Here is a 12,404-nt window from a genome sequence, read left to right as displayed (position 1 = left end):
GCACGGGCTCTAGGCGTGCGGGCTTCAGTAGTTGTGGTGCGTGGGCTCAGTAGTTGTGGCTCGCGGGCTCTAGAGCGCAGGCTCAGTAGTTGTGGTGCACGGGCTTAGTTGCTCCGCGGCATGTGGGATCTTCCCAGACCAGGGCTTGAACACGTGTCCTCTGCATTGGCAGACGGATTATTAACCACTGAGCCACCAGGGAAGCCCCTGGGTGAGTCATTTTGAATGTGTTTTCTGGTGGCGTTTGAAACTTCCCAGCTGACGGAGGGCGCTGTGACACTCGGGGCACACGTACGGTTTGAGCCCAGAGTGGGTGCATCGGTGAACGCTGAGGTTCCCTCTGTGGCTGAAGGCTTTGTCACAGTGCTCATATCGGAAAGGCTTCTCCTTGGTGTGGGTCCTGTTGTGAGCATGCAGCGTGGAGTTGTGGGTTAACTTCTTGGGGCAGAGATAACAGCAGTATGGCTTCTCGCCTGTGTGGATCCACTTGTGAGTTTACAGGTCAGAAGACTGCATGGACCCTTCGGCACAGATATTGCATCGAAAGGGTCTCTCTCCTGTGTGTGTCCTCTGGTGAAGGGTAACCTGAGATTGATAAGGAAATCTCTTCTTGTATACCCTATATTAATAGGGTGCCTGTCCCTGGGCTTCTTTTCCCTCAGGAAGACTGGTTGGTCCCACTGTGCTAGGTGAAACAACAGAATGGGACTCAAATTGTCCTGAGAACTGTGCTTTGTACAAAGATGTGGCTCCTTTTTTTTAAAAAAAAATTATTTATTTATTTATTTATTTTTCGCTGCGTTGGGTCTTCGTTGCTGTGCGCGGGCTTTCTCTAGTTGTGGCAAGCAGGGGCTACTCTTCATTGTATATTGTGGTGGCTTCTCTTGTTGTGGAGCATGGGCTCTAGGCATGCAGGCTTCAGTAATTGTGGCTTGTAGGCTCTAGAACATGGGCTCTAGATCGCAGGCTCAATAGTTGTGGCGCACGGGCTTAGTTGCTCCGCAGCATGTGGAATCTTCCCAGACCAGGGCTCGAACCCGTGTCCGCTGCACAGGCAGGCAGATTCTTAACCACTGCGCCACCAGGGAAGTCCCTGTGGCTCCTTTTTTTTTTTTTTTTTTTTGCGGTACACGGGCCTCTCACTGTTGTGGCCTCTCCCGCTGCGGGGCACAGGCTCCGGACGCGCAGGCTCAGCGGCCATGGCTCACGGGCCCAGCCGCTCTGCGGCATGTGAGATCTTCCCGCACCGGGGCACGAACCCGTGTCCCCTGTATTGGCAGGCGGACTCTCAACAACTGTGCCACCAGGGAAGCCCCTGTGGCTCCTTTTTGATGCACTTCTTGGGAACTGGGAATGTTGGCCAGTTTCCTTTTGAAACGTCTGAGACCCCTTGGAGAGCCTCTTCTGTATCCTCTCTTAGTCGAAACTTCTCCTTCTGGAACACAAGAGGAAAACATTCAGCATCCACATTTGAAATATCAGTTCCTTCTTGGGGATTCTTGCCGCCCTCTACCCTCCCAGAATGTGCTGAAAGAAGAGATTCAGCACACAACATTTAAAAAGGAGCATTTTCCGTGGTGCCAACCTCACTGGAACCCAGCACTGATGTTGGCTGAGGACTTCCCATCATCCAAAATACCTAAGAGTCTAGATTATTAAACACTCTGGAAAGGTGATGATGGAGAAGTTTGGCATTAGAGAACCAGCTCCCCCCTGCCCCCCACAAGGAATGTTAATGCTCCGTGCCACCACTGGAAGCAAGTCACTAACTCCTCTGGATTCCAAGTTTCTATACTCACCACGACGCTTTGGAAGTTCAAGCTCTTGAGACTGACGGGTTCTTGTCTCTTCCGTGTCTTCCATCAGGTCCTTCTCCAAGTTTTCCTTGGGTCTCAGACCCTCTAGTTCACCTGTTTCAGGAATGATCTCTGGCAGGAGACTTTTCTGGTCCTGTCAATGGGCAACCAAGCAGAGTCAATAACCATCCATCTTAGCCCATAGAAAGCTCTGTCTCCTCTTCCCTCATCCCCCTCATATCCTAGTCTAAGACTCCAACTTTCTAAATATCAGTTTGGGGGATATACCCTGACTTCTTCTGGGCCGCCCTAACACTCCGATTGATAACTGTCTCCTAATTCCCAAGTCTGTCCTTAATCTATACTGACCACATCTCGCAATCCAGTCCGGACATCACAGTTGGCACTGTGAATTCGCTATGCATACGTCTCTCCAAGTCATCACAAATTCTCTCTGCCCCTGACTCTGGAGCAAAGGACTCTAGGTCCAGGTCTCCCGACTTCAGCACATTTTGATACATTGCCTAGATTTGTCTTTATGATGACAGTTGTCCTGTGAATGGTGTGATGACGAGCAGCAAATCCCTGGTCTCTACTCACTAGAAAACAATAGCATCCCCCACCCCCATCCCCATTTGGACAAATCAACTGTCTCCCGGCATTCTCCAATATCTTCTGAGAGGCAAAACCACTCCAATTGGGAACTCCTCATTCAACTCAAGGGATTGACAATATTCCAAAATATGAAGTGCCTCTGAGGAAAACGACCATGGGGAAACAGCTGTCAAAGCATTCACCCGTGGCAAATTGACCCAGCACCATCCCATTGAGACAGGATTTCTTTCTCCTCACGCTTATGGCCACAAGCTTTCATGGCAGAGGGACAAAGATGGATGAGTCTTCATTCTCAGACTGTCTTGAAAATGTCTAGGAACCGAATGCTTCCATGGGAATTCATGGAGTCAATGGGTCCATTTGTGTCCTTTGCCAAATCTACCAATTACTCTAGCAGCCACGCCCATCTGAACCTCTTTTACCTTCTCCCAGACTCTCTCTAGGGATCAGCGCATCACACACTCACCCGCCCTCTTGACAGTTCCTTGGCTCTTGCCGGATCCTGCAGCTCTTGTCTTACCTGCTGGCCATTCTTTGGAGGTATCTCACTAACAAGGGATTGGGGATCCCTGGGTAGGTCTTTCTCATCGTTGGTGTCACTGAGCTCAACTTCAAACGTCTCAATATCCAAGTTTTGCATAAGATATTCATTTTGTATGCGAACTGTAGTCTGTGAGGGAAAAACTAAATTGAAATAGGTCTCCTATAAGACCGGGAAAGTAGCTCTCAAGGCATTCGATGACATCATACCACACAAGTGTACTTTTTTTTTGTTTAAAAGATCAATATCTCTCAACGATGCCCAATGCAAAGTCTCACCCATTTGGGAATCACTGATTTAGAGTCAATCACTCAGGTCCTATCTTGTTCAATCCCCAGCGTGCAGATCCCATCCCACCTCTCCCTTTCCCATACCAATCATAAGGGTCCCACTCACCCATTTCTTGGGTTCCTGGTTATTTCTTAGCATGTCCTCCATGTCTTTGCAACTCTGCACTCCACTTTCCTTGACTAAGACCTGGCACTCCAGCGGCATGCAGATCATAAACTGCTCCAGCACCAGCTTGTCCATCATCTGCTCCTTGGTTTTGAAGATCTGGCTTCAGCCACTGATGGCAGAGCTCACAGAGTCTCCTCAGATCCTGGACGGGGTCGAATTCCTCTGAGCTGCTAAATGTTCTGAAGCAAACGTGCCACATTTCCCAGTCACAGTCTGGCTTTTCCATAACTGTGTGTTGGCATGGCACAGACACTGGTGACTCTGAACTAGGGCCTTTGGGGAGTTTTCCACGACCCTGGAAAAATGTCTGGTCCTCAGCCATATTGATGGAGGAATTTTCCAATAGGACTCTGAGCAAACGCTTCTAGAAGCTGATGGCCAGTTGACCCCTATGGGAAGGGATTTCCTCTGCAATAGAGTCACTGTTCAGAAGGCTGGGGACAAAAACAAACAAACAAACAAAAAGAATGAACCTGATGTCTTTCACTTTATTCCACCCTTCCATCTCTCCTACGTCCCTCATCCCAGTACTGGACACCATTCTCCAACTGTTTCAATATTTGATACCGGAAACTGTAATCCATTCTGTTATTCTTCTGACATCCACCTTTGTAGTAAAACAAAAAACTATCTGGTCAAAAATGTCTGTAGGGCCGCGGTTCAGAACCCTTGCTGAAAAAATGAACCACAGCACACCACACCAACGTGTGTGGAAACATTCTTCTCATCTCACAGAAGAGTTCAACAATCAACCATAGTTAATGTGGGGTTTGAGGGAGATCCATTGCTTTCACAAGGTCTCTGAGCTAATGCAAGGTGAATAGGAAGCCAAAGCTTTCTGAAGCCCACCTCCATCTGTCCTGATTTCTAAGCACTTTCTTTAGACATTCCCTCTTGTCACTTACCCCTTCGAGCCCTCTTGCCTTCAGTCTCCTCAAGTCAGGGACTGGCTCTCAAAGTGTGTCTGGAGCTGAAATGTCTCTATATAGAGCTGGGGGAAATTTCAGGGGTGCATTCCCATAACGTCATCATCCCAGTGACTTGATAAAGGTCATGGAAGGAACCATTTTAGATAATCTGAGTAGATTCAATTTCCCATAAAAACTCCAACAGGAGAAACCTTGATTTATTCAAGAGGCCTCCATATGGTTTGGAGGGTGCTGGAGGAAAAGGAACCCTCCTACACTGTTGGTAGGAATATAACATGGCTCACAGCCACTGTGGAGAAGAGTGTGGAGGTTCCACAAAAAACTAAAACTAGAGCTACCATATGATCCAGCAATCCCATTCCTGGGCATAAATCTGGAGAAAATAATCATTGGAAATGATACATGCACCACAATGTTCATTGCAGCACTATTTACAATAGTCAAGGCATGGAAGCAACCTAAATGTCTATCAACAGATTAATGGGTAAAGGAGATGTGGTATATATACACAATGAAATATTATTCAGATAGAAAAAAAGAATGAAGTAATGCTATTTGCAGCAACATGGATGGACCTAGAGATTATCATCCTAAATGAAGTAAGTCAGAGAAAGACAAATATGATATTTGTGGAATCTAAAAAATGATTCAAATCAACTTATTTACAAAACAGAAACAGACTCACAGACATAGAAAACAAATTTATGGTTACCAAAGGAGAAATATGGTGGGGAGGGATAAATTAGGAGTTTGGGATTAACACATACACACTACTATATATAAAACAGACAACCAACAAGGATCTACTGTATATAACAGGGAACTGTACTCAATATTTTGCAATAACCTGTATTTGAAAAAAGTCTGAAAAAGAATTGATATATGTATATGTATAACTGAATCACTTTGCTGTACACCGGAAACTAATATAACTTTGTAAATAACTATACTTCAATATAAAATAAAAATTAAAAAGCAGAAGAAAGTAGGTGATTAGACCCAAGTTCAGTTTGATAACAGATACTAGACATTTTTTAAACATCTGCTAGCTGCAACCTTGTGGTTTCAATATTCCCCCTTGCAATTCTAAAGCCATTTCCAATTCCAACCAATGCTTGCTTTACAAACACCCTTACATCTTGACTGCTCCAATTGTAATTCTTGACAAACAACTTATGGAACTAACTGTGGCCTTCCGTTTTTTGCCTTTATAACCTTCCTCCATTTTGTAGTCCAGGGGAACTCAATTCAAGTGCTTCTCGAATCTGTGTCTCCCGGCTGCAGTCATAACAAGCCACAAATACATGCTTCTTTCTGTCATTCAGGCCTTTGTTTCTGAAATTTTGGTTAACACTCATAACACATAAAAGTATGTAATTGACTATGTTGTCATTAGTTTTTACTGTCCGTCTCCTTTGACTGGAAGGTCAGACTCACGAGGGCAGGCATCTTTGACATTTTGGATATTGATGTGTCCCATGCAGCCAAAATAGTACCTGGAATGAGATAGGCACTTAATGAGTGTTGGTTAAGGAGGGAATAAATATGATGGGACAGATACCTGTTTGTTTTTAGGCAAAGCTAACTGCTGTCTTTGCATGTCCCCTCAGGCTGTACTAAAAAAAAAAAAAGATTTAAATATATAATGAATCGCAATTTAGAAAGCCATTTCCACAGGCTAGCCAAGTGTCCTGTGTAACTATGCACTCTGCTTCAGTCCCTCACTTCTCAGACTTCAGTGTTCCTTCAGTCTTCACTGAGACCCTAACCTTGTTCACATGGCCAAGAGCTATTTCAGCAACCACTTTTTAAAATTTTTAATTAATTAATTTATTTTTTTGCGGTACGCGGGCCTCTCACTGCCGTGGCTTCTCCCGTCGCGGAGCACAGGCTCCGGATGCGCAGGCTCAGCGGCCATGGCTCACGGGCCCAGCCATTCCGCGGCACGTGGGATCCTCCTGGACCGGGGCACGAACCTGCGACCCCTGCATCGGCAGGCAGACTCCCAACCACTGCGCCACCAGGGAAGTACTCAGCAACCACTTTTGAATAACTAAAATGATGGTGGATATCAGCACTTTCAACATTTCACAAATATTTTTCTGAGATAATCTCAAGTCTCCATGCATTGTCACTGCAATTGCTGGTGATTAAATTATATTGACTCCCCAGCAAGGAAAGTAGATCATGTAATCCAGTCCTTTATCTCTGGTTTCAGATGCCCCCTTTCCAAATAAAGTATGACTGTGACCATAGAGTCACACTCCAGGCAGAAAGCAGCAAGTGGTAAGTCACTCTTCTTTTCAGTCAGGTAGAGCTTGGCTTCTAAAAAAAGAACTGGGGCTTCCGTTGTGGCGCAGTGGTTAAGAGTCCGCCTGCCAATGCAAGGGACACGCGTTCAAGCCCTGGTCCGGAAAGATCCCACATGCTGCAGAGCAACCAAGCCTGTGTGCCACAACTAGTGAGCCTGCGCTCTAGAGCCCGTGAGCCACAACTACTGAGCCCACGTGCCACAGCTACTGAAGCCTGCGCATCTAGAGCAGGTGCTCCGCAACAACAGAAGCCACGACAATGAGAAGCCCGCGCATCGCAACGAAGACCCAACACACCCATAAATAAATAAATAAATAAATAAGAACTGAATACATATCAAAATGTGGAGTAAGTAACATGTGTCGGTCACTGGATGGGACACCGTCACTGGCTCTACGTTTTTTGTGAGGGAACCAGAGACACAGCACATGGTCCACCTGCTTTTGGCCGCCCCACATCCCTTCTCTGTCTTGCCCGTCATGGCCGTGTCTGGAGTCTTTGCTCGCTTGACCCTGACCGAACACAGTGAAACTCTTAAGTTGAGTCTAAAGCTTCAGCCTGTATGTGTTGGAAGAGCAATAAGACACTGTTTATTAGACCTCAACTATGGCTGGATGCACTTTGTGTCTGATCAACACCCTGGTATCATGTGACCACTTTGTTTTGTAGGTTCGGGGAACATCTGAAATATTGTCTCTGTACCTCTCTGTGATGAGCACAGACCACATTCCACGCAAATATGGGTGCGTCCCCTTTAAGAAGCGTGAAACCCCGCCCTGGTTCTCAGAGATTCTGGACACTCCTTCCCAGCAACCCTCTGGGTGAGGCGGAACTTTTCCGGAGGCGGGGAGCACCGCCCCTTGCTCGGGCCTGGAGCGCTGTGAACTATATTACCCGAAAGGCACTGCTCCTGAGCGTCGACCTAGAGGACCGCGTCTGGGCGGGTTTTCCGGCGTGGACGGCGGGCGACATTTTGTAAACTCGGGTCTGTTCCCCGGTGGTGAGCTTCGCAGCACTGGGCCGGAGCGAGGTCAGGGAGCCTGGAGGGCGCTGTGCTGGCTTCTCTGAGGCGGGTCTGAGGCTCGGTGTGGGCGCCATCCGCCTTGACTCTGTCTCGGGGGCGGGATAGGGGCCGCCGGGCCTGGGCCCCTGCTTCGCCCACAAACTGTGCTGGAGGGGCCGCGCTGATGGATCCGATTCAGGTAAATGCTGCGCCCCCCGGGCCCTCAGCCAACTCTTCTTATTCCGCAGTATTTTTGTTCTTAGCAATATTCTCTTACATGTGTCCTGTATTTATATTTATTTGTCCCGCCAAACCTTGGCTTTCTGAATATTGAAATATTACCCGTGTAGAAAAAAATTGCAGAGAACTTCCAGTTGAATAAGCAGCTCTAGAATTGATATTCGGCCACGGCTCAAGTCAAGAAATGCGATATAAATAGGACCTCAGAAGCCGCCAGTGGGGTCCTTCAAAACGATTATCCCCATCCCCCCAAAGTTAAGGTATTGTCTGATGTTTTAAGTAAGCTTTTCTTTTTTAAAAATTTATTTATTAGTTTTTGGCTGCATTGGGTCTTTGTTGCTGCGCGCGGGCTTTCTCTAGTTGCAGAGATGGGGGCTGCTCTTCGTTGCGGTGCGCGGGCTTCTCATTGCGGTGGCTTCTCTTGTGGAGCACGGGCTCTAGGCACGTGGGCTTCAGTAGTTGTGGCATGCGGTCTCAGTAGTTGTGGCGCACAGGCTTAGTTGCTCCGTGGCACGTGGGATCTCGGACCAAGGCTTGAACCCGTGTCCCCTTCGCTGGCAGGTGGATTCTTAACCACTGCAATGCCAGGGAAGCCGCCTTCTTGCTTTTAAAAAAAAAATAAATTTATTTATTTATTTTTGGCTATATTGGGTCTTCGTTGTTACACGCGGACTTTCTCTAGTTGCGGCGAGCGGGGCCTACTTTTTGTTGCGGTGCGCGGACTTCTCACTGGGTGGCTTCTCTTGTTGCGGAGCACGGGCTCTCGGTGCGCGGGCTTCAGTAGTTGTGGCGTACGGGCCTAGTTGCTCCGCAGCATGTGGGATCTTTCTGGACCAGGGCTCGAATCCGTGTCCCCTGCATTGGCAGGCGGATTCTTATCCACTCCGCCACCAGGGAAACCCTTGCTATTCTTGATACTTTCGCCAACTACGTGGAAATTATTCCACGACTGTAGTTTACCTTCGCTCAGTTGTTTTAAAACTTTTTATGAATGGAATCAAGTAAATATTATGATGTATTTTCCTTCATTTGCAAAACATGGCGTGACTTTACTCATGTTTTTCATAGCTGTCCGTTAATTTGTGTGTGTGTGTGTGTGTGTGCAGTATTCTTTAGTATGAATATATGAGTAAAATGTCATTTTAAATTCTGCTGTTGAAGGCTTTTTTGTTTTTTGTTTTGTTTTGCTTTGTTTTTTGGTCTGCTTTCTGTATTTTTTTTAACATCTTTATTGGAGTATAATTGCTTTACAATAGTGTGTGCTTTCTGTATTGATAAACATTGCTACTATAGTCATACCTGCCATGTCTTCTGGGGTATATCAAGCATACATTTGTCTAGAGTATATGTTAAAATTATTATTGTATTTAAATGAACATTTCCACTTTTTGATCTTGTTTTGCTCCATGTTACTAATTTTAACTTAGGTCTTTGAATGAGATGATTCTACTTAATCTATTCCATAGTTACATTTAAAAAAGGAATAGTTTATTTATTTTGGCTGCACTGGGTCTTAGTTGCAGCACGTGGGATCTTCATTGCAGCATGTGGACTCTTCCTTGTGGCACGTGGACTGTTGTGGCATGTGGACTCCTTAGTTGCGACATGCAGAATTCTGAGTTGTGGCATGTGAACTGTTAGTTGTGGCATGCATGTGGGATCTAGTTCCTCGACCAGGGATCAAACCTGGGCCCCCTGCATTGGGAGTGCTTTACCCACTGGACCACCAGGGAAGTCCCCCATAGTTACATTTTGATAAACATTTATTATGTATTAGGTAAACTTACAGTTTTACAGTGTACGTCCACTTAGAGAGTTTGTGCTTTTTCAGTGATTGTACTCTTATAATAATATTTATTTTACTGTTAAGTTTTCTTACTCTGGTGGTATTGGAAGAGAAAATGATTAAGAAATATCTTGTTAAAATATTTGTTTGAAGGGGGACGAAGTGAATCATTGTAAGGGTAATAAGTCATAAGGCTTCAAATCCCTTTCAAGACGTTTAGAAAGCAAGAAGATATTTCCATAGAGGATGGAATAGAGGTCAGGTCCTATAGCTTGTTTCCTTTCTCTTAAGATTATTTTATTTTACTTTACTTTTACTTTACTCTTTTCCCCACCATAGTGCTTGCGGGATCTTACTTCCCAGACCAGGGATCAAACCCGCGTCCTTGGCAGTGAAAGCATGGAGGCCTAATCACTGGTTTGCCAGGGAATTCCCCTCTCTTAAGTTTAAAGTATCAGAAATGACAACCAGTTATCCCAAACTGCTGAAGGGCAAGCACTTTTACTCTGATTCTAGCAATAACCCCTTTATCACAGATTCACTTTGGATGTGAAGCCAGTAAAGCGGTAGTTCCATTCTCTATCACATGTGAAAAAAGCGTTTAGGAAATTACAAATAATCTCTGAACATTTGTGGGAAAAAAAACGTGGATATATCAAAGAATAGGAATAAATGAAAAAAGTACATGTTCTTGAATCCTATTATATAATGTTATAATAATTTCAAATCAGAACTTAATCTATGGATTATGTAAGTTGGAATTTTATATAAAACAATTTTTAACATAACCAAAGTAAATTTGAAAAGGAAGTATAAAAACTCCTGGTCGGCTTTTATGGCCAACTACAAGCCACAAGAAGAGAAAAATGTGTTATTGGCAAGGGAGAGACAGAATAAGGGAATCAAATGCAAGTGTCAGAAACAGAGCTGTACATGAAATGAGACTTAATTTTGATATTTGTGGCTTAGGGCTATAATAGTGTTATATATCCTGACACAACCATTTTTTTGCCGACATGATCCTGTATTCTTTTTTCTCATTGGGCTCTAGTCACACTGTCCTCATAGATAGTAGTCAAACACGCCAGACGTGACTCTGACAAAGAGTCTTTGCACTTGTGTTTTCCACTTCTGGAAAGCCTTTTCTCAAGATATCCTCATGACTTTATGGCACAACTCCAGAATACTTTCTGCCCTCTTTTACATGCTTTGTTTTTCCCTGAAGTATTTGCCTTTGCCTGAAATATTAAATGTTCACTCATTAATCTTCTTTTTTGTCTATGTTGCTGATGGGAATTAATATTATATGGCCCTGGTCTTCCTACAGGTTCCACGTTCAACAGAACCACTTATGAACCCTGCACCGGTGAGTGTAGGTGTCCTGGAAGTACTTTGCTGTCACTCTTCCTGGACTTGGTGGCTGTAGACCCTAGAGAAACCCTCAGCCCAGGTTTCCAAGTCCAGGCCAGAGGTTATATGGACAGATTCCCATTTTTGGCAGCCAGTGGACTGAGATGTGAAAGGTTGTCTTAGGTACGGGGGTAGTACGTACAAATGTTTGAGGATGAGATTGAGATGGGAGTGTTTTAGGACTTGTAGGTCTCTGTTAATGTCTGGTGAGAACAGAGAACAAGGGGGCCAGAGTCAGGCCTAGAATGGTAGCCTGAGAAGTTGGGTTTTTGTTCTGAGAATGATGGCAGATATGGAATTTTTGGAACAGAGAGGGAAAGTGATGTGACTTAGGTTTTAAGAGGCTACTCCTGGCTGCGGAGTTCACAGCAGACTCGGGGAGAGGAAGACAAGGAGATAATCAAGGAGGCTCTTGTAATCATCTAGAAGCACATTTGTTGTCCCTGGACGAGAGTGACAGATGTGAAGGTAGGAAATACTTGGCTTCTGGATTTGTTTCTTAAGTAGAGGTGGACCAGATTTTCTAATGTGGAGGGCTCACAGATGACTCCAAAAGTTTTTTTCCCTTTGCATCTGGAAGGGGGTATGTGCCATGACCTGGGATGGGGAAGTCAGTGGTAGGAGTCATTTTCAGTGAGAATATTAGGAATTGGGTTTTGGCTGTGTTGAGTCTCAAATGTTCCATTGACTCCCAGGTATAGGAGACAACCTGCTGAACATGCAGCGCTAGAGTGCTGGGGGAGGCTTCAGTATTCCCTTATGGGACAAAGGAAGAGACTTGGGCTGTCACAAAGAACTACAAGAGCAGTGAACATCAGCGGGAAGGTAGGGGTTAGGGAAAGTCCAGCGGGTGGCCCAGGTTTTTATGGGGGAGTGGCCATGAAATTAATGCAGAGGGAAAGCAGTAATGGAGGTGAAGTGATAGCAAAGTCAGGCTGGTGCTTTTATCCTCCTGTGCACTCACCAGCCTTTTGTGGTGGAACTTGGGGAGTTTCTGTCACAATGTCAGATGAGTTTACCTAAGGTGTGTCAAGTGGGTGTGGATTTTGAATGGGTGTTATATGGACAAAGATTGTAACCGTTGAAGAGACATAACTTGCAATATAAAAGTGGAACCTGACCAGGCGTATTTAGATCTGCATGTTTTGACTGAGGTTAAAGTCAGGAACAAGACCTGGTGGGGAAGCCTTCAGAACAGGGCTGGGGAACAGCCAGTGGAGAGTTGGAGTACGGTGGGATCCTGTTGCATTGGCAGGAACTTTCTGATGCCATGTGCAGAGGGTATGTGAGGAGGCAGGAGACATGCCAGTTT

At 45.4% G+C, this 12,404-nt stretch overlaps 1 protein-coding gene across 1 annotated transcript; it reads right to left on the bottom strand.

The window, feature by feature from the left end:
* Positions 1 to 216: 216 nt before the first annotated feature.
* On the bottom strand, positions 217 to 3,637 carry LOC307066953 (zinc finger and SCAN domain-containing protein 12-like; the record flags this gene model as incomplete). Its single annotated transcript, XM_079724164.1, is given in 5 exon segments — positions 217 to 495; positions 499 to 606; positions 1,753 to 1,950; positions 3,349 to 3,498; positions 3,500 to 3,637. Coding segments are annotated over 5 exon segments (873 nt in total).
* Positions 3,638 to 12,404: the final 8,767 nt, after the last annotated feature.

Source organism: Hyperoodon ampullatus (genome assembly GCF_949752795.1).
Source record: "Hyperoodon ampullatus genome assembly, chromosome: 18".
NCBI lineage: Eukaryota > Metazoa > Chordata > Mammalia > Artiodactyla > Ziphiidae > Hyperoodon > Hyperoodon ampullatus.
The sequence above is the reverse complement of the archived record's forward strand: the minus strand, read 5'-3'. Positions and strand labels throughout refer to the sequence as shown.